The sequence below is a fragment of the Suillus plorans genome, assembly GCF_016647745.1.
Source record: "Suillus plorans strain S12 chromosome Unknown HD556scaffold_122, whole genome shotgun sequence".
Taxonomy (NCBI): domain Eukaryota; kingdom Fungi; phylum Basidiomycota; class Agaricomycetes; order Boletales; family Suillaceae; genus Suillus; species Suillus plorans.
The window spans coordinates 1-20,650 of record NW_024537506.1 but is presented as its reverse complement, the minus strand read 5'-3'; the positions used below and the strand labels follow the sequence as shown (position 1 = coordinate 20,650).

At 45.4% G+C, this 20,650-nt stretch overlaps 7 protein-coding genes across 7 annotated transcripts; 2 read left to right on the top strand and 5 right to left on the bottom strand.

Moving 5' to 3' along the window:
• Window positions 1-908: 908 nt before the first annotated feature.
• On the bottom strand, window positions 909-1,611 carry HD556DRAFT_1451154 (uncharacterized protein; the record flags this gene model as incomplete). Its single annotated transcript, XM_041307896.1, has 4 exons — window positions 909-965; window positions 1,014-1,187; window positions 1,242-1,423; window positions 1,494-1,611. 4 exons carry the CDS (start codon window positions 1,609-1,611, stop codon window positions 909-911), a joined length of 531 nt encoding a protein of 176 aa, XP_041152477.1.
• A 1,298-nt stretch (window positions 1,612-2,909) lies between these two features.
• On the bottom strand, window positions 2,910-3,221 carry HD556DRAFT_1250523 (uncharacterized protein; the record flags this gene model as incomplete). Its single annotated transcript, XM_041298939.1, has 1 exon — window positions 2,910-3,221. The coding sequence occupies one exon, from the start codon at window positions 3,219-3,221 to the stop codon at window positions 2,910-2,912; it is 312 nt and encodes a 103-aa protein (XP_041152476.1).
• A 74-nt stretch (window positions 3,222-3,295) lies between these two features.
• Window positions 3,296-4,250, bottom strand: HD556DRAFT_1435287 (uncharacterized protein; the record flags this gene model as incomplete). The annotated part of the gene is made up of 4 exons (XM_041305407.1): window positions 3,296-3,456; window positions 3,478-3,770; window positions 3,827-4,124; window positions 4,199-4,250. The coding sequence occupies 4 exons, from the start codon at window positions 4,248-4,250 to the stop codon at window positions 3,296-3,298; spliced, it is 804 nt and encodes a 267-aa protein (XP_041152475.1).
• Window positions 4,251-5,669: 1,419 nt separating this feature from the next.
• HD556DRAFT_1451152 (uncharacterized protein) lies at window positions 5,670-7,592 on the top strand (the record flags this gene model as incomplete). Its single annotated transcript, XM_041307895.1, has 6 exons — window positions 5,670-5,702; window positions 5,750-6,156; window positions 6,209-6,309; window positions 6,376-6,564; window positions 6,622-7,139; window positions 7,194-7,592. The coding sequence occupies 6 exons, from the start codon at window positions 5,670-5,672 to the stop codon at window positions 7,590-7,592; spliced, it is 1,647 nt and encodes a 548-aa protein (XP_041152474.1).
• Window positions 7,593-7,830: 238 nt separating this feature from the next.
• Window positions 7,831-9,309, bottom strand: HD556DRAFT_1451151 (uncharacterized protein; the record flags this gene model as incomplete). Its single annotated transcript, XM_041307894.1, has 9 exons — window positions 7,831-7,964; window positions 8,013-8,090; window positions 8,144-8,221; window positions 8,274-8,469; window positions 8,517-8,537; window positions 8,633-8,733; window positions 8,783-9,085; window positions 9,139-9,216; window positions 9,270-9,309. 9 exons carry the CDS (start codon window positions 9,307-9,309, stop codon window positions 7,831-7,833), a joined length of 1,029 nt encoding a protein of 342 aa, XP_041152473.1.
• A 380-nt stretch (window positions 9,310-9,689) lies between these two features.
• Window positions 9,690-12,543, top strand: HD556DRAFT_1314598 (uncharacterized protein; the record flags this gene model as incomplete). The annotated part of the gene is made up of 8 exons (XM_041300965.1): window positions 9,690-9,845; window positions 9,893-10,531; window positions 10,578-10,610; window positions 10,656-10,778; window positions 10,825-10,857; window positions 10,915-11,038; window positions 11,084-12,211; window positions 12,380-12,543. The coding sequence occupies 8 exons, from the start codon at window positions 9,690-9,692 to the stop codon at window positions 12,541-12,543; spliced, it is 2,400 nt and encodes a 799-aa protein (XP_041152472.1).
• Window positions 12,544-18,359: 5,816 nt separating this feature from the next.
• HD556DRAFT_1451147 (uncharacterized protein) lies at window positions 18,360-20,289 on the bottom strand (the record flags this gene model as incomplete). The annotated part of the gene is made up of 4 exons (XM_041307893.1): window positions 18,360-19,022; window positions 19,082-19,230; window positions 19,287-19,725; window positions 19,771-20,289. 4 exons carry the CDS (start codon window positions 20,287-20,289, stop codon window positions 18,360-18,362), a joined length of 1,770 nt encoding a protein of 589 aa, XP_041152471.1.
• Between the last annotated feature and the right edge of the window lie 361 nt (window positions 20,290-20,650).

The window sequence follows — 20,650 nt, the reverse complement described above, 5'->3', positions numbered from 1 at the left end:
AAATGGATGTGCTGGACAGACAGGTTGGCCGGATGAATGTGTGCCCAGGCAAATGGGTGGGCTGGCCAGATGTGTGTACCTAGGAAACACAGGTGGACCAATAAGATATATTCCTAGACATTAGTATAGTAATATACTATATAAATATTAAGAATGGGAAAAGCGATGTACCGGGGGGGGGGGGGGGGGGAAAGTGAGCCGAAAGAATACTATGACACCGGGCATCCGGTCAAAGCTATCATCCGGTAGGTAGAAGGGTATAAACTGTACTGGGTCATATACTGTCTGGATATCTGGTGGAAGAGGACTGTTCCGGCTCAGTTGTTTCCTTTGTATGTTGCATTTGCATGCATGATATTTTATATGGTACATTCCCATACCACTGTCTATGAGGGATCTGCCTGAAATATCAATGTGGTTCAACAGGCCATCCAACTGAAATTCATATCCAGTGTATATATAAATGTGTACAATAACTTCTCTACACACAGGCACTCTTCTCGACTGGGTCACTGTATTTCACATTGCCATATTTTGCATACTCTGTTCTCGGAGTTCCAACAAAGTTATGGATGCTATCTCACATGTACCATGCAGTGACAATCTGGTTGCCCTCCTCTACGTGCATATGATGTCTCACAAGCCGACACAATGAGGCCAACATTGACCCAGAGTTATATAAGAATTTGATCCCAAGATGAATGAAATCCATGATGACCGGATGGTAAATACCTGCAGTGGTCATAATATCAAATGCCTCCAGTCAACACTTCGGATCTCTATGAGGCGGTGACCGACGATTGCAAATGACTGACACCACATTGAAAACAGATGTCCAACGTTGTAGATGATAACACATGTCATGTAACTGATGCTGGCTCACCCATTCATCCAGTCTGACTTGGGTTTTAATTCCCACCAGATAGAGATCCATCTTCCAGATCAAGATTTGGGAAACCATATTTCTATGACACTTCAGACAGGTAGCCTGAATTCATATGAACAGGACATACCTCTCTACCTTGCTGAAACCAAGCCGGAGATATATTGATGCATCTGGGGGTGATCTTCTCATCCAAACTGGGATATAAATTGGACTTGTGAGTCCACCATTCAGTAGGTTTGCTGGTCGTGATGCTATTGTTGAGCAAATTGCCCATGGAGTTTGTAGTGCAATGCATATCTGTCTGGATATACCCGGATGAGATGCAATACAAAATGAATGCCCATAGATGACAGACCATTAACATGCCGGTCATGGCTCCAGACAAATACCAGACAATAATTCTGCCACCAGAATCAATGATGATGCTTGGTTTTGCCAAGATCAGATGTTCTTCCGGAGGGAATCTTTCCAAAAGACTTTGCTCTTGTTTCTCATTTCGACAGGATTTGTATTTGTCAAGGGATTCATTATATCTAACTATGTCAATGTTCAGATGAACCGTCTGCAAGTTAGTCGACCGGAAAGGATGATATACAAAATTGAATACCAGGATTAGAGTAAGCGATGGCCAGAACATTGGCAAGGTACTCCAATGCAATACAGGTGTTGACATCCAAGAGTCCAATGCTCATTTGCTTTGCCTGCCATTGATGAATTTTGGACATGAAGATGTCATACACCAATTCACTGGCAAGGTAGGTCTGGTATAATGCCCAGTCTTGTGGGATTCTTGCTATGTGTCGAGGAACAAAATGAGTGATGAGGAAAGAAAGAAGACCAGTCGAATCAATCCATCACCAGGATGAGCAGGTATTAACATCATTCACACGACCTGATGTACTCTAGAAATCACCACCAATGTCTATTGCAATTGAATACAAGAAGCAGTACGAAATATACACAATGAATGCTTTCAGATATCAAATTATGCTTGACTGTCCTTTGGATGCACTGTCATCTGTATCTGATCTCCTCAACCGGCCCAGCTAAGCATGCCAACCTATCACTTGAATGTGCAAGTTTCATCATTCTCCCTTGCAATATGTTCATGAGCTCTTTACCGATTGTTGTCTGCCGGTACTGTGCAAGTGATGCCGATCTGATTGTCTCCGGTGTGTGGACCAGGCCAAGCTTGAGCATATATGGAAGCAGTCCGGTTTCCACATGATCCGGCTATTATAATATTAAATGTTGGATTTAGTGAGGATGCAGGCCATCAATGTTTCAAGGACTCACAAGTTCTCCAAAATGGCCCTCAACCAACTCCATCACATCTTGGACAGATGACCTTGGCAACATGTCTTACACCTTGCAAGAGGCAAGATTGTCCTTCCACCATGCATTAAAGTAGTCTGGCATATGGGCAATATCATATTCATCTAATTGATTGCAGTGCACAGAGAGGTCCAATGCTTTGATCTCCATCAAAATCTCAGTGACATCCAGCTGCTGGTCCACCAATGTATGTGCAATCATGATTGCAATCACATCATGAAGGAGTGTTGGAATGACAGTAGAGCACCTGCTAAGGAAGGTTATATTGATGAAAGGCGTGACAAAGGTCTATATGACAAATGAGAACTTTGAGATCAAGGCAATATAAGAATGACCGGGTGACTGGGTGACCGGATAACCGGATGACCGGACACTTACCTCCATTTCCCATTTTGTGAGTGTGTGGAATGCTTGTGCATATCCAGGCAGGGAAGTGGCAAAGCTCTTGTCCACATACAGGTGCATGGCCAACAAATGCAAATTGGCATAGAATAGGGCACAAGAAATCTCTCCAGCAGTGACCTGACCATCTGAATAAGCCATGATGACTTGGTCAGAGCCAACCAGATCTCCAGTGTGGTTCATAGATAGCAAAAAAAAATGATGCAGCAATTGTAGCGGTGGTTGTTGGAGTAGTGGTGAGACCGACAGAGTATGATTATGTACGTCCTATCAAATTACATATTGACTAATCTGGGAAATATACAGAGATTATGTTTAAAGATGCCCAGAGTGTTTCCATGATCTCTCCATCAATCCTGCCGGTTCCACGGATGAAATTTGATGCATACCGGACATAGCAGCTGTCCTGATGGCCATCTACATGCCACAAACCTATTCCAGGAATGATGTCCATGCTGATGGGGATGGAAAGATACATGCTGGATGCGATTTGGTCCTTCAAAAACTTATGATACTGACAATTTATGTCGTAGAAGGTTATAGTGTGTGAGATTCCATCTGTATTGTAGTTGAGTGCTTGACTCAAGGCATAGTCCATGTTCATCTGCCTAATTATTTGGGATGATCAGTAAGACCAGAAATGCTTGTAACCGGATGTGATGTGATGGTTATTTACCTTTCACCCTTCTGAAAATCCACCATGGAATGTGGGACAAAACATCCATGCCGTGCACATGCACATCCTCCTATACCAGTGGCCTCAAGCCTTTGCCTTGAGGCATTTGCTTGATTGACTACAAGGTGATTGTTGCAATCTGATCTTTGGACACAGTCTTATGCAATGGATAAATGACTCTTGTATCTTTCATCTCCAATCATAAATGCAAGACCGTCCATCAATGATACTTCATTGGATGGATTCACTGGATGGAGGTGCTCAGCTTTGAAATTACCATCCATGACTAAAGTCCTGGTGAATAGCCATGAAGGTGTGTTGTCTGGCCGGGTGGATGTACTGATCGTCAGGTCCAAGTTTATCCCTGGTTGAGGACATACTGGGCAAAACAGGGCGAGGTCACTGGCCTTTGGCTCATCGCTTTTGTGTGCAAACCCATGCCACTTGTAAAGCTTGCATTGATGCCACTGCCTGGCAGTTCTCATGAGCTCTCTGTAGCGATCCTGCAGATGCTGTTGTTTAATCACCGGATGACCGAGTGCAGACAATGACAACTGACCGGAACCATCAATGGAAAGACGCTTGAGGTCAGCCTCCAGATCTTACTATAGTAATTCATGGCCGATGTACCACATTCGAGGTTGTTGAGCAGAAAGTCGTCCAAGACAGAGAATGTGAATGCAGTTTTTGGTCTGGTAAATGATGCTGGAAACAAGCCTGCTTGAAAGAGCTGAATATCCCGGGTGGGAGCACCGGGGCACTGGCAATATGATATGGATACAGAGTGAACACCAGATTTGTCTACTATGGTGATAGCCGGATGATCTGAGTCGGTGACAAGTGGAATGGAAGCTTCCTCCAGATAATCATCATAGTTTATATTTTCATCAGTATCTGACCATTCAAACAGGTCTGATGTGTATTCAGTGCTGCTGGGGCATGGAATGCCATTATGAGTGAGGTGAATGAGCAGGCCGACTTTAATGAGTGAAGTTTCTTGAAAAAAAGATCCGGTCCATTGACTGATGCGATGGAATGGATGTCTTTGATGTTGGGTTCTGCAGCAGTCTGTGAAAAACAGGGGCTCATCAAAACAGCCATGGCATTTATAAACCCCATCCTTCTTGCAGACAGAACAAAGCCAGTCCAGGGGAGGGGCTTCTCTGACCATTAGTAAATTGATGTAGTCCTTGAACTTGTGCTTCCATTGCCGGAGATATTCGTTCTGACCCTTCATTATCCGGTCAGATGCAGACTGCAGAAATCAGAATGACTGCTGCTTGCCAGAGATTTTGGTAATTTAAACTGAGGAATGTCGCCCTGGTCAAAGTCAAAGTCCGCACCCTCGTGAAGCATCTGAGACAATCTGGCTGTTTGCTTTGAGGGAGATTTTGTTGGTAATGATGTCACCGACTTCGTTTTTGGAGACCATGAATTTTTCACCCAAGATGACCTGGATCCTCTGGTGGTAGTTTTCTCTTTGAGTTTATATAGCTGAGGCAATTGTTTCTTCATTGGAGGAGTGTATGTGATTCCCTGTTGTTTAGTCTTTGCCATGATTGATAACACTTAAAAGGATTGTTGGGCTGGGCAGTGTGCTTAAGTATGATGACCTGTAGGCATATGACTTCACGTTCTGTCTTCCTTCAACTCCGGTCTCTGAGCAATTTGAATTGCCAGATCAGCATGACATCTGTTCCTGTTAGTCATTGAGGTACCTCGGGTGATTAGAAAGTGACTGATGTGATCATCCAAATAGATCACTATTCTCAGGCCATATTAGTATAAAGGACAACAATGTCACCGAAGATATCGGAATATTATGTCCATTTAGAATATATTAAGGTCTGAAATTGCCATAAGTTGTGTCATTTCCGAGTCGGTTAACCAAACACATGGTAATCCTGCCATCATCCCAAATTTGCATAGATTTCCTCCGGTATCAATGTGTCTCCCTATACACCATATTTAAGAGTATTTCTGTATGCGACCCACATACTATATGATGAACTTGGTCTAAGTGTGCATGTTTTACAATTCTAAGTTCTACAATAGAGAAACACAGGACATATTGAGCCTGAGGGCATCATGCTGCTAGATAATCTCTTGTTTGGTCTAATGTTGAGTGCATGTGGTGATCAGCTATGTAATCTTATACTGTATCCTTTCTTCTACCAATACCTCAACTGCTTTGCAATGGCCCGATCCAACTCATCAGCACACAGTCCCCAAAAGACCAAGCAGAAATTGACAAAGGAAGAGCTGCTGATCTTACAATCCCACCTAGAAGAATGTAAGGAAGCCACCAGCAAGAATAGAAAAGTGATTCTGCATGCAGTCATATGAGAGGCAAAGATGCAAGCCCCTAAGATGGATTCTCGGCTGTTGAAGAAAAGGAAATTTGTGAGCAACTGATCCTCTAATTGTATAAATGCTCATGATGTATGAAGATGTACTGGGACTGGTTGTATAATCAGAGAGCTGAAAAGACTCTCAAAAAAAAGAGTAAGTTCGGTAAGACATGGACCACCTGGTTGGTGATAGAACACCAGTACAAGAAGGAGATAATTGAAAAGACTGGAGCAAGGCCAGGAGGAAAGGAGATGATTAAAAACTACCAGGGAGCGGTCAATGCAATTATGGGAGGTTTATGTGAAGAGCAGCTGGAGGAAGCGAAGAAGACTGCAATAGAGTGGTCTAGCAAGGCTCCTCTTATGAATGTCCAGGTCGAGTTCGCTCAGAAGAAAGCTCCTGGTATGATGAAAGATCTTGCGACTCAGTTATGGAGGCAGGCTGGTATGAGGATATTCATATTGTCAGCATGGAAAACAGAGGAAGGGGAAGTAAGAATCAATGAGTGAGTTGCATTCTCGTGCTCCCAACTGGTGAAGGGCTGATCCGGTCATCAGAATGGACTTCAATGAACAGTTGGAAGGTAATAGTTTCACCAATACAAAGGACTGGAATCTCATGTTATCAGAGTGGAATGCCTATGTCGGAGAAGAGTCCGGTGAGCTTCTGTTATGTGTGATGTTGATTGATCCAGTCAAGTACTTACACCATGTTGTGATACCAGCAGTCAATCAGAATGATGAGGATGACAATGAGGATATGGGGGGGAAGGAGAGCGGAAAGCACAGGAGAAAAAAGGAGGAATTTGCCTTGGAGGTGGATGCCTATGGGCTTCCGGTCATGCCAGATATCGAGGACCTCAGCCTGGAGAAAAAAAAGTATCTTATCTGCACATTCCTCACAAGACACTACAGTACGTCTCATGAATTAAATATCTGAAGATTTAATCAAGCAACTATGTATTTTGCAGGGTTTTGCAGTCAAAAGCTGAAGGCTTCCATTCCTTGGTCTGCAGTAAGAGAGGCTCAGGATGATTTTATTGAGCCCAAGTTTTTACCTGCTGGTGTGAAGATCAAGGACCCATCAAAGCTTCAGTTGCATGAAGCTGACAGGTTCTTAGAGTTCTGGCATCAGAGACAAAAGGACGCGGTTTCATCAACATTTGAATTCAAAGGCTGGCAAGACCACGACAAGGAGATGAGAGAACTGGTGAAGAGGACCTCCGGGCAGGTGGAACAAGGCTTGAGCACTGAGGAGGAAGATCGTGATGAAGGTGCTATGAATGGCATGAGATCCGGTCTAGCTACTGCAAAGACCAAGGTTCCAGTTAAAAAAACAACCGGAAGGAAGGACCACAAGTCACGAAAACCAACTGGCAAGCCAACCAGACGGGTGGAGCAGGAGTTAGGTAGTGAGGGGCAGGATGGTGAGGAAGGTGCTGGCGATGGCACAAGATCCGGTCTGGCAACAGCAAAGACCAGGGTTCCGGTTAACAAAACAACCAGAAGGAAGGAACACGAGTCATGAAAACCAACCGGCAAGCCAACCGGACGGGTGGAGCAGGAGTCAGGTAGTAAGGGGGAGGATGGTGAGGAAGGTGCTGGCGATGGCACCAGACCTGGTCTAATGACTGCCAAGACCAAGGTTCCGGTTGAAAAGCTGACCGGAAGGATGGAGCCTGCCGTTCTGGTGACAGCAAAGGCCAGGGTTCTGGTTAAAAAACTAACCAGCAAGCCGACTGGGAAGTCAACTGGAAGGATGGAACACCAGTCAAGTGGCGAGGGTAATGAAGGGAATGAAGACGTCCATTTGCTGTTTTCAAAGTCCAAATCAATTGGAAGGCGAAATCGAACTGACCAATCTGATTCAGAGCAGGAAGATGCGTCGAAAGGAACCTACACCCAAATTAATGGCACTTTCGACGACACAAGCCACTTGTAAAACAAGTAAGACAAACAGAGCTCAAGTTGATAACCTGGAGCCAAAGAGATCTGCTAGAACCACAAAGGTGTCTTACAAAGTGAACTACATGCAAAGGCAGTAATTATCAGGATCAATAGAATGTACTATACAAGGGTAAAGAGTATCAAGCGTATATATATATACATCATGTTGACAGTCGGTATATTGATATAAGTTGAAATGCCAGCAATAACTCATGGGCAGACTGAAGAACTTTTTAGCTGACAGATGCTTCTTCTGGTGCCATTGTACTGTGGGCCCTGTCCATCTCCAACCAGTGTATCGCCAAACGTAAATCACCTACAGTACGCTGAATCACAAATCCAATGGATTCTGGTTCACCATCGGCAACTAAATACTGATGAATAACACTGATGTTTGATGGTATAGGAGACCTACATGACGGATCCGGAAGACCATGTACCGGATCCGGTGTGGCGATTGTAATGTCCAAAGGCATGTCTTCCTTACTATGCGCTTAATTAAGAGTGAACAATGTTATACAATAAAATGTAAGCATCAAAACCTACATGGGTGGTCCATGACATCAGATGCCAGAGCTGTCCCAAAGCCCATGTCCAGAGGCTTCTGATCACGTTCAATATCCACTGGATTCACAATCAACAAGGTAAGGCACTACAATGAGAAGATGTACTTGACTGATCCGGATGTACCGGATGGAGTGCACTGAATCCCATATCCAAAGGGTGCCCATCCGGTTGGAGTTCATTGAATCCTGGATCCAAGGGGCGATCGTCCGGTTGGAGTGTGTTGAATCCCATATCCAAAGGATGCTCATCTGGTTAAAGTGTGTCGAATCCCATATCCAAAGGGCGATCATCCGGTTCAATGTCCACTGGATTGACATGTGAGAATGGAACAAAATATATGAATGACACATACATGAGTGACAGGATGCTGGATCTGTCTGAAAGCCCATGTTCAAATGAATCTGGTCCAGTTGCATGTCCACTAAAGTTGCATTGAACAGTGTGACACAACACAATGACAAGACCTACATGACCCAGCCGGAACATCATGAACCGGATCTTCTCATCTTCTGCCAGAAGTGAACCGAAACCCATGTCGAGAGGGTTGTTTTCAATGGACATATCAATCCCTGCATTAAAAATATATATAATTGTCCTCCACATATTTTGTTGACATACCTGAGGTACTGGCCGGACAAACGACTGCCGTGTTTGAAGAGCCGTTCATGGTGTCAGGTGCATGGTGGGGATCTAACTCACCAGCTGGTTGAAATCCCATGTCCAATACTGATATGGATGAGGGAGTTGATAACCGGTCAATGTTTGATCGAGGAGGGAATCCCATATCCAATATGTCAGTTTCCGGTTGACCTGACATCTGGGCAAACACGATGCCTCCCGACCAGACACATTCCATGTGCTCTAGCATCTTCAATTGTCTCCCATCCTTCCACTGGTCATGAGCTGACAAGACATCTGAGTCTTCAGACAATTTCAATTGTTAGTCCTGTGTAGCAGCACAACACAACACTCACATTCCCCCATGCTAGTGCAATTCATCCAAGGGTTACTGTAGATCTGCCCTTTACCTTGCAGCTCCAAAATGTCAAACACTACCACTGAATGTTCAGTGCCTTTCAGGTTCTGAAAGTGGTGGGTTGTGTACCTTTGACATCGTGAGACAATTGCAAGTTATCCAGAGTCATATGTAAGGATGATATCTTCTTCCGGCTTGATTGTAATTTGGTCGGTCTCATCTCTGGAGGATGATATCTTTTTCCGGCTTGGGTTGAATTCTACAGAATATAAGGTCTAAATCTATTGTATGTGATGACTGGAATAATGCATTTGTGCTTCCATAGCCTGTGACCGGATACTTACTTCGGAATTTGATAATGATAACACACGGCAAGTTTTCATAGCCATCAAATTCATTCGGCATATCGATCTGGTGTATTGACCACATATCCAGCAATCTCCAAGATGGCCCAGAGATCCGGTATTAGTGAAATTTTCCAGTATTCGCCATTCCCTCCTGGTTCTCTTTTCCAAGCCAACCAGCTGCTGCCATCGTCTTATTGAAAACATGTTGTACAACCCCATTACCTCTGCTGCTGCTGCCACAGCGAACCAGGCACTCATTGTTCTTCTGGACACGTTGAATGAGTTGGTTGAACAGGTGCTCTGCTCACAGTCAGAAGAAGATAAAATGAGATTGAGCTGCACCATTGCTTTTCAATTGGTATGTTTTATATTCTGCCATATGTTGTGATATTAATTATGTTATAGAACAATGCAGTCCGTTCCCACCTCACACTTGCCACCTACATCCCCCTTCGCCTGCTGTCAATGGCAGCTGAGGTCCATCGCGCTCAAAGGGGCACTGCACAACTGGTGCAAGTGCCGGATTGGAGTCAGGTCGAGATCAATGAGGACATTTGCCAGGGTCATCCCTTATACTCAAAGACACTCGGTCTGTCGCCTACTGTCACCATTCCTGCTGGCTCATCCTCTGCTCCTGCACTGGCAGGCTCATCCTCTGCACCTATACTGGCAGGCCCATCCTCTGTACCTCAACCGGCAGGCTCAAGTGCACCAGCACCAGCACAAACCTCAGCACCTCCAATCGCCACTTTGCCGGTTCCCAGTATTGTCATCAAGATCTCTGGTGGTGCAATTTCCGGCTCATCAAAACATCGCAAACGACAATTTAGCGTCAGCCCCCCACGTCCGGTCAAGAGGGCAAGGAAAATAGTCAAGTCCAAGCGAATCTTGAGTGACACCGACACTGATAGTGATGGAGTTCACATTGAAAAAGGACATGATCAGGTAAAGGGCAAAGGAAAGGCAAGAGTGAAGTTACCATCATCGGATGACAATACCCAGGAAATAACGATGAAAGATGCCACTCGTGTTCCGGAAGTCAAGGTAAGTCTCTTTTCGTATCTTTCACATGCCTAACGATCCTACGCAGCCATGGCAACTGACACAAAATCCGCTCAAACAGGTATGTTCATTTATGTAATTTCAGACAAACCTAAAATTTTCACAGAAAATACCGGTTGTCAACATCCGGACTCAGCCGATGCCACCTTCCAATACCAGAAACAAGGGTGCTGACCATGCAGAATACCAGCCGGAGGAAGATGTGGAGTCTATTGATGACAAACGAAAGGTGGGTATTGCTTCTACCTATTGGTGCATCCCTGATCCGGTTGCAGCCACATCTTGACCGGGTCAAAGACACGAAACCAGTAGGTCTATCTCATTGCAACGCTAGTCAGTGCCACCAATGTAATATTGCACAATAGTCTATGTCAGATACCCGGCATGTAGGAACAGACAAGGACAAGAAGGGGAAGCATCCACAGCCAGTGAGACATCCTGTCATTACCATCCGGACAGCTCATACTCATCCTTCACAGCAACCCATCGGTTCATCTCTTTGACCGTGTACGAGATGCATTGCAATGGACATAGAATGTCACAGCTGGCTCACCAAAAAGGGCCTGGTTGCTCATACTTGTGCGCGTTGCAACCGGTGGAGGATGAAATGCATCTGGCCAACGCAACTGGACGCGCCTGCAATCACCATGCCCATACCACTGGTCGCACCCATCACCACTCACTCGAAGGCTACCAGAGTAGCAAAGCAGGCTAAGCAGTCTAGGCAACGCAAAGGCAAGTCTGTCATGTCTGGTTGTGTCCCTACTAAGTCATTCTTTGTCATAGATACTCAGCAGCCTAGTCCTATCCCAGAGGGACCTGATGCTGATGTCGAGATGCTCAATGATGCTCCTACCGTGCCAAGCGCCGCCCCAGTGCTATCCAATGACAATTTCCCCAAGAACCATTACATTGAAACCATGGATGACAGTGTCCTACCTCCCACACCATTTGAGGAGACACCGGATGAGGTCCAGTACACTCCTATCTATCCGGCTAGCACTCAAAGGCCCCCCTCCCCTGCCACCACTTCCATGCCCATTCAGTCTCATCAGCCTCCCCATCATCTAAGTAATGCGGAGATTGAGACCATGCTGGCCCAAATTCAGATTGATATGGAGGAGCTACGCACACATGATGATGCCATTCACAATGATCTGTCTCGTCGCATCGATGAGCTGTGTGCTAACTATATAGAACAATTTGGCCTCCAGAAGGGACTGGTAGATCAGTTGACTTTCCAGGTGGGTGAAATGGTGAGGTACTTGAGGGACAACCACAGGGCTGCTGCATCATTGGTCACAACTCTACCCACATTCAATCCACCACCCATTGTCATCCCCGGTACCCCCATATTCCCCGAGTTTGGTTCCATCAGTGCATTAGGTCGTGCTGTTACCAATAATATCTTTACTCTGGATGTGTTCTTGACTGGTGCCTGCCCCACTGGAGATGGCTCGCCAGTCACAAGGCGTGAACAAGCGCCCACATCCAGCTCTACCTCCACAATCAATCCGGCCCCCACCATCAGGGCATCCAGTTTACCCATTCAGCTGGCTGTGGCACTGCCGGTGCCAACTCACACAGTCCCAATGGAATCCATGCCTTCCACCAGCACCATTCGCATGTTGGTCACCAGGTCACCAAATGTACCTGAGGATGGTCAGTCTGTATTGGCTCCCTTGCCACAGCGATTATTTGCACCTCAATCACGCCTGAAAGGTCGGTCAGTTAGTGCTAGGCATGTGAAGAACTTGTCTGAGGATGGGCCCAAGTAATACTAGCATACATGATTCATTTTTTTCTTAGTTCTTTGTATCAATGTATTAGATCGACCGGTGAATGCATTCAAGATGCACTGGACAATTGGCATGTCAGATGACCAGATAACATTGGATGTACCAGATGATACACTTGTGAGATCAATCCACCCGGTGATGGACTTAGTGGATGATGGCATTGACCGGATGTCTGGTTTCATAGGATTCTTCTGACTTAGTTGCTTCCTTGTAAATTGCACCTGTCATGCATACTATTTTATATTGTACATTTCTATGCCAATGTCTATACTATATCCCCTGGGTACCCATTCATCTGGCCAACCTGTCTATCTGGCACAACCCGGCCAACCCGTATACTATCTGGCCCACCCACTATGTCCTCAGCCCACCTGTTTGCCCTGGGTACACACATCTGTCTGGCCAACCCGTGTATCCGGCCCATTCCTCTCTGGTGACAGGCCTCGGCCCACCCGTTTGCTCTGGGTACCCATTCATCCGGCCAACCCATATATCCGGCCCATTCCTCTCTGTTACCTGGCCTCAGCCCATCCGTGTCATGTGGGTACATGCATTCTGGCCCACCCGTATCCATTGTACACCATTCATTATATATAATGTTTTATATAGTAGTATATCCCCACATCAGGAAACCTACATTTCTGCTGATGTTCCTGTCCCCTACTGAACTGTCTGATATCAGACCTACAGGTAGTGCAGTCATGCAGCAATTAGTGTTGCCGCAGCTGCAGCTCGGCTTAATAAGCCACAGCTTATCCTATAAACGGCTAGCCGAACCGGTAGAACCACGGCTAAGTGCCAGCTCGGTTCCAAAGTGGCTTGCAAGCGGCTATCTACAGGTTGGGCAGGAAGCAGCGTGACCCGAGTATTAGGGAAGCCAAATCTGAGTAGTAAAATTACAGAAATAAGCAAACAAATTCTGTCAAGACAAACACGGAGAGTGGAAAGGGAGCTCTTGAGTCTTGAATGCATACAAAAAGATAAGGACTCTACAGAAGTTGACGAAGGTAGGGATAATCTGGTTTCTCACTGAACTGAAGACCACGAGCATAAGTGAGCATGGTGGCGAATCCTGAGGGAAGTCCAAAACAGAGTGTTTTGGGAGAGGTCTGGATTTTCGACTGCAAAATACAACTTGAACTGTCGCAGGGGTACGCATCTTCTGAATCGAGTGGAGCCCAAGGGAGATCACCATGTATCAAATACACAAGAACATAAGCGAGTGACTCGATATCATCGCGCCGACTCTGCTCCACACCTCAATGAGCATTGATGGATGCGAATTGTAGATTTCCAACAAAGTGTTGGTCGTTTTTGAATTGTATGTGACGACGATTCAAGTCACAGAACAGTTGCGCAACGCTGAAGTCGATGATATAAAGCTTGATGCTCTCAACCTCATCCATTTCTCTGCCAAGAACGATATTGGAGGGTTTAATATCACGATGGATGTAATCATGCAAGTGAATATACTCAATGCACGAAATCTATTATATTTTCAAGTTAGCTGCGGATACCAAATACTATAGACCAGTAAAGTTGCCTATGCACCAGCTGCTTTGCAAATGAAATTACCATCTGTAAGTCCAATCTTTTGTTGCAGGCATTGAAATACATCTCGAGCGAGGGACCAAGGCATTCCATTATAATTGTGTGATGTCCAGAGTCTGATCCGAACCAGTGAATATGCGGAATACTGTTTCCACCAGCAAGAGCCAAGTACGCGGCATACTCCTGCTCTAGTGTTCTTGGTTTTGAACGTTCTAGCTTTGCTATGACCTTTTGGCCAGTAAAAATATCCTTGGCGATGAACACGCGACCTATAACACTTGAATCAAATTATATTACCCGTACAACAAGCAGGACTCACCATGTGATCCAGACCCGATTTCTGCACCCAGCCTGAACCTCCCATCGATCCGAAAAGGCTCTAATCCTGCTCCCTTGGCTACAATGTTGGGCTTTGAGAAAGATAGAGGTGTGTTTGGAGCTTTCATCCCTAATAGCACAGTAGTTGACGAGGTCTTTCGGCTTTCAGCGAATGCTGGAGAGAATAGAATCATGTGTTCGTCATAGTGTGATCACTGTAGGCTTGTAACAAGGCCAGAATAAATTTCGAACTTCAAAACATGAGTAGGTACTAGGTAGCACTGCAGTAGTACTAGTAGGTACAACGTAGATCATCAATAATGGATCCAGCGCAGTCCAGTCTGAAATAAATAGTAGATTGTCAGATATAACGAGATACCTAATCAACACTCATCCTTGGGGTTGCTGCCTTCAGACGACTCAATGACATTCTGATCGAGAGCATCGTCTTCGTCATCCTTCGCCAAGAGATGGAAAAGATTGTCCAACTTCTTGACGCTATCTTTTCCCTGTACTTCCATGAGTACAGAGAGCAAGTCCATGTCAGTGTCAGCTTCCTCGAATGCTTGCTCGTCAAGTACTAATCCCTCTGTAAAATTAAGGCGAGACTTCTTGTAGAAAAACTTTAGCATTTGAAGAGCCTCCATAAGTGCAGGGTTGATGTGGTTGCGCTTGTTTGTGTCGGTCTCTCCACTGGAAGAGAATATGCGTTCAGACGGAACCGCAGAAGCCTGTATAGGAAGGTAATCCATGGCAATCGAGAAAAGAATTGGAAATGTGAACTCGTTCATCTATAAGAGATATGTATAAATTAATACTGTAAGATAAATAGCTCTCCAAGTGACAACATACCAGCCAAAATTGCAATATATCAGTGCCGATTGGTGATGTTGTTCCATTGAAATATATGTCGAATTCCTGATTGACAGTTTTGTCCTCTCCACTGTGAAGATTACATACAAGCATGTCATCCTCAAGTCCGTATTCTTCCCCGATGGTCTCAAACAATGACAAAGGCTTGCGGGCCCTTGCGACGACCTTGACAGGTGACTTTGGACGATATTCCTGTCCCCTGGAGCGGGGCGTGCTATCATGCATCTGCAGGGCGTTAGAAACAACACCAGGTCAGATGTGCTCGAAATACCTTTGATTTGATTACTTGTATTGCTTTGTCAGATCCCTCACGCGACCAATGTTTCTTGATCCAACTCATGCGATATGCCGGGTTGAGAACTAATGAAATGCATTAATTATAAGAGTAAGGAAGACAAAGTAAAAATCACATACCCATTGCTATGATATACGCGTCTGATTGCATATGATCATAATACTTCTGAGCCCATTGTAACCCGATGTCCAAGAATGGCTTCAGACGGGGTTGGCTATTCTGAAGAGACTTCCACTTCGCAATGAATTGTTCGAAGATGATGATGGTGCCGCATAAGACTGGCAATCATTCTGACGACATGGACTGAAGTGCGATATGAGGAACCTGGATGTAAAATGTATTGCGCATCACTATTAACCATTCAGTTCATTCGATAGAGCTTACCATCAGCATAACTTCGCAATCACGAAGTACAAGCCACTCTGTTGTCGAGAGTTTGTGCCTTCATAACTCCTTGTTATTAGGGCGCTCAAGAAAGTAATCGATAGGCTAATGATGGGTTGAGTTGATGATAACAAAAACATTCCAACACATTACCTGCTGTAGATATCGGAGGCGTCGTACCATAAAGTAAACGGAGTCCCAACGTGTTCTCGAATCCTGAAGCAACTGCAGAACAGAAAGTTCGCATGACTCCGTCCATCCCTCCTTTGTCATGTATGTCCACCATGACTGCTCATTGCCTTCCACGATGATAGCCTCGAAGGCATCTCTGCGCATACCAGATGCACAAAGCACTTGGACAATATTGTGACCAAGTGCAATAGGATCATGTTCGAGGGCTTCCTCATAAGTGTGTGACTCGGAAAGGTTCTGGGGAAGCGTAGTGATCCAATCATCATCTTCGGTCAGATCCAAGTTCATAAGACTCTTGATGACATGGCCAACACAGAGGTTAAGGATGTGAGGGAAACAACGAATTCTGCAGGAGAGAGCATCAAAAGAGACATCACGTTCTTCTAGCAAGACCTCAAGATGGGTCATCATGGTATCATTGTTATCAGCGTTATCCATGGTGAAGTGCCCAATCTGAGAGGAAGTCAGCAGGAATGTCTAATACATCAAGGATGCATACCCTGGCTGTGATTTCGGCCCTATCAAGCAAGCAGACAATAATATTAGCCAAGTTTTCTCCGGTATGACGCCCCTGCACACGATGGAAAGCGATCAAAGCAGCTTTCAGAACGAGGCGGGACACCTCACGTGTGATCCAATGTGCAGTCAAACACAGGTATGGGCGTCGATGTTTGTCCGACCACAGATCTGTTGTTACTGAGATCTTGCCTAGTGCAGCCTACATATGATAGATCAGTAGGACTCGGGACTCGGGAGGTTTGGTAGAAGAGACACATACCTTTAGATCATTCTTCAGAACATCGAAATACTTCTTCCACGCTACAATGATAAGTTCTCTTGTCTTTGTTCGCTTGGGGATGTCACATTCTTTCAAGTCCTTGCGCAACAAGAGTAGGAGTTGTCGAAATTTGGCACACTCAACGATGTTAATAGACTACATTGGATGCAATCAACATAATGAAATATTACAAAATGTAGACACTTACTTGATCATCTGCAACTATAAAACGAATGAGACGGGCATGGAATTCTTGATGATTGAAATCATTGATGGATGGGTCCAACTGAGAGGATTCTGTTGTTTGGGCATTGGTACCACTGGTAGTTCCAGCCTGGGTCCTTGTGCGCGTAATTTGGTTCTCAAGCTGATGCTTGGCACAGAACCGAAGGTATGCTTTTGAGTGGAGAGCATCAAGGTGGCCTCTGAGAACACTGGTCGATGTCCTCGGGCCATAACTGTAGCTCTTCTGAGGTATCTTCTTTTTCTTCCTGAAGGATAGTGTCAATGTCATTATCAGAAAGGCAAAGAATACTTACATGCACAACCTGCACATCTGCTTTTCAGAAGTACATTTGAAAAAATGATTGATATCAGGTGTGCCTCTAGACTTTCTTGGAAGCCGTCCTCCCCCAGATGGCTCTGTGACCTCCAATTCTTCAAGGTCTGACTTGTCAGAGCCGTCAAAGGATTCAGAGCTTGAAGAAATATTGTTGTCCTCGGCATCATCATCGGTCGATGGTTGAAAGTCTTATTTGCTTAAGGTCTCTGGTGGCGCTAGAGAAAGCGAATCTTGTCTGACTTGGCGAGTTCTCTTCCTCACAACAGGATGCGCACACGCCAGCTGTGGTGTAGCAGGTGCTGGTGCACGTGTGGTTAGAGGTTTTGGGTCGTTCAGCTTGGCTGGTATAACGACGGTATCAAGGACAGGTTCGAGGACAGGCTCAAGGTTCTCTACGATGGGTTCAAGAGCATGTACAGGTGTGGCTGTGTCGAGGAGGCGAGCCTGTTGAGGATCTTTGCGGGGATTACGACGAGGAGCACCAACAACAGACCCATCTGCAGCAATCTTCGGCCGAGGAACTCTACGGCTGCACCCTAGTTCTGTATTGTCATCAGTTAGGCTTGGTGCAAGTTCCTCAGATGCAGGGGGTGGTCGTTTGAGCTTCCTCGACATTAAGTTAGTCGATGAACTTTGAACTTTGAGTTGACACGAACTCACCCTCACATTTGAATGTTAGCCACTAGTCAGGGAGTCAGGGTTCCAGGGGCCAGGGCTTGGCAAAGTTGGTTCTGGGCAGCCTCGAGGACAGACTGCTGTGAAATATAAGTATAAGTGTAGTAAGATAGAAAAAGATCGTGTTGTGAGATATTGTTAGCAAGGCCAATTGTGATCGAATCATCAGGTATCGCATATCAAGACTAAGCAGACTGTAAGTGGGCGCCTTCCATGAGTAATAACACATAAGATTCCATGAAACAACCTTAGGAAAGTAATACATGAGACAACAATAAAGACGAGAGCAAAGGATACACGGCACAGCAAAAAAACATAAGTGATCCCAGTGAGAATAAATCTCAGGCACAGTTGCAACTCGCAACTTGCAGGAGATTGACAAGTCATTCATCTTCAGAATCATCGTCATTCCGCTTCCTCTTGCTGACAGGACGTAAGTCAGACCGAAGCCACCAATTAGTCTTCGCCATGTAAAATTCCTTGAGTTCCTTGTGGTCCTCCACAAGGATGCACTGCAGATCAGGAGAATCAGCATCAAGCCACCCTTCCTCCCAATTAAGGTGAGTATTGAAGATATTAATGATGCCCTCGTGCGATTTCATGGCCTCAAGGCCATCTAGCTTTATCACGACCAAGTTGTCCTGCAATGCCATCTCGACTATCGGGTTATGCAGACGAAGCTTCGCAAGTCTGACGTTTTCCTCTGCTTCTTTTGTTGAGGGGATGTATCTTGCTGAGAACGTCTTTTGCAATTGCTGCACGAGGGTGTCAAGAGCCGGGCGACCCTTGAAAAGAGGGGTTGTTGATGTAATAGAAGACTTCGATTGCAGGAAGTTTGCCTTCCCGGAACCCCCCGAACCCTGAACTTGCTCAGGGTCCAGGGTTGTGTGCAAGAAGTGCGATCGCTCAGCATCACTGATACAAGATACCGTGAAGATGAAGATGATCCATAAGATCATGTATAGCGTTGACTCCATGTTGTCCTGGAAGTCGTGAGGTGTGTTCATGTCGGCAACAAGGCGAGCAGACATGAACTGCCATGTCCCCTATCAACCGTCATTAGGGTTCATGAGTCATGACCATCACCGAAGTGAAATGTACATACAGTTCTAGTAATTTGTCTTGGCCCCGAGTCCCGAGTCGATTTAGCGAGATCCCAGTCTATGAGAATACCTTCATTCTCATGCACCATGATATTACCTACACTGAGGTCACAATGTAAGATGTCACAATCCTCATATGCATCCTGATGAGCTAGAGATAATAGTAAATAAGATGGCCATCGCCCGAGAATGGAGAGAATCACATACCTATTAAAGCATCTCGCACTACTTCAACGACTTGGCGAGAACTGAGGAAGGATGTGATTGGGGTAGCAACAATATTAAGAACGAGGCGATAGTGAACATGAGCTATAAGGATAGCTCCTGTATGACGGGCCCATGGCGCATCCTTAAAGCAACCGGTTTGGGTGGTATGTGCGTTCAAGCCACCCAAAACATTACCAGAGGCTAGGCACGTTGCAACGTGTTGAACGTGCTTCTCATTCAGACACTTGTATACATCCCCTTCTGGAATGATGTCTGGCAAAAGGACACGCCATGTGTCCTTCAAGAACACAACACAATCTCCCTTGGTATTGTATGCAGAGAATCCACGTGTATTGCGCCCTATGGGGGAGAGTCCTGTTGCAACCGGAGCAGGGACTAAGTACGTTAAGTCTGAGCCGTCTGCATCTTTCATTGTGATCTGAAAGATTCAGGCATTCGATGGTAAACCGAGCTTCTGCCTGACGGTGGTTATGAGACGCAGGTAATGTGATGTAACGCAGGAAACAGTTTCGTCATGGCCGCGCATTGCATGAGGTGCAACATTGTAGCGTCGGAAGAAATCGATAAGGGCAGGAGACTCTCGATAGAAGATAGGCTCAGTGACAATGAATCCCTCGTAATCCCACCTTATCAGGCGAGCATAGTTCTTGATGATGAGGATCTGGTAAGTGTGAGTGCGCCACTGAGCACCTAGCTGAGCAGAGGCGTATGCAGTGATTTGGCCCATCGTGTCTCTTGCTTGTTGAGAAGACATAATAAACGAGGAAGCACTGGACAATGTAGAGAATGGGTCATCGCCCCTGTTCCATTTGAACTCTATCATCATCTCAGCTTGTGTCACATCACACCTGTCGGGGGTCTTGATGTTCGACGGGTATATGCAAACATCGGGCTTGATGTCATATTTTATCGATTTGCAGTTGTATATATCCCCCTTGGAAGAGACATCGACAAAGGATAAGTCGAAGTTGAATGCGCTCATGGTGTGCACCTAGTAAAAGAATTTAAATTAGTTGATAAGGGATATCAATAATATCATGGGGGGTACATACAAATTTACGGTATGCTGGAACCTCACTAGTGCACTAAATGGTTTGCTCGAAACGTTCTAATGGCTGGTTAGTGAGAGGAGTATATCCGTGATCCAGTAATTGGCTGCTTGGAAAGAATTCGTCCAAAAATTGCTGAACGGGCATCAGACCCACTGCGAAGGGTAACACCTCTTTCCCAAGGCCATTGATTGTATTGATACGATAACGCGCGTTGGTAGAGAATGGAACCATGGTAGATGAGCCGTGTTTGATTGGAGTGTCGTAACCACTGTCTTCAATATCAGTATCAGT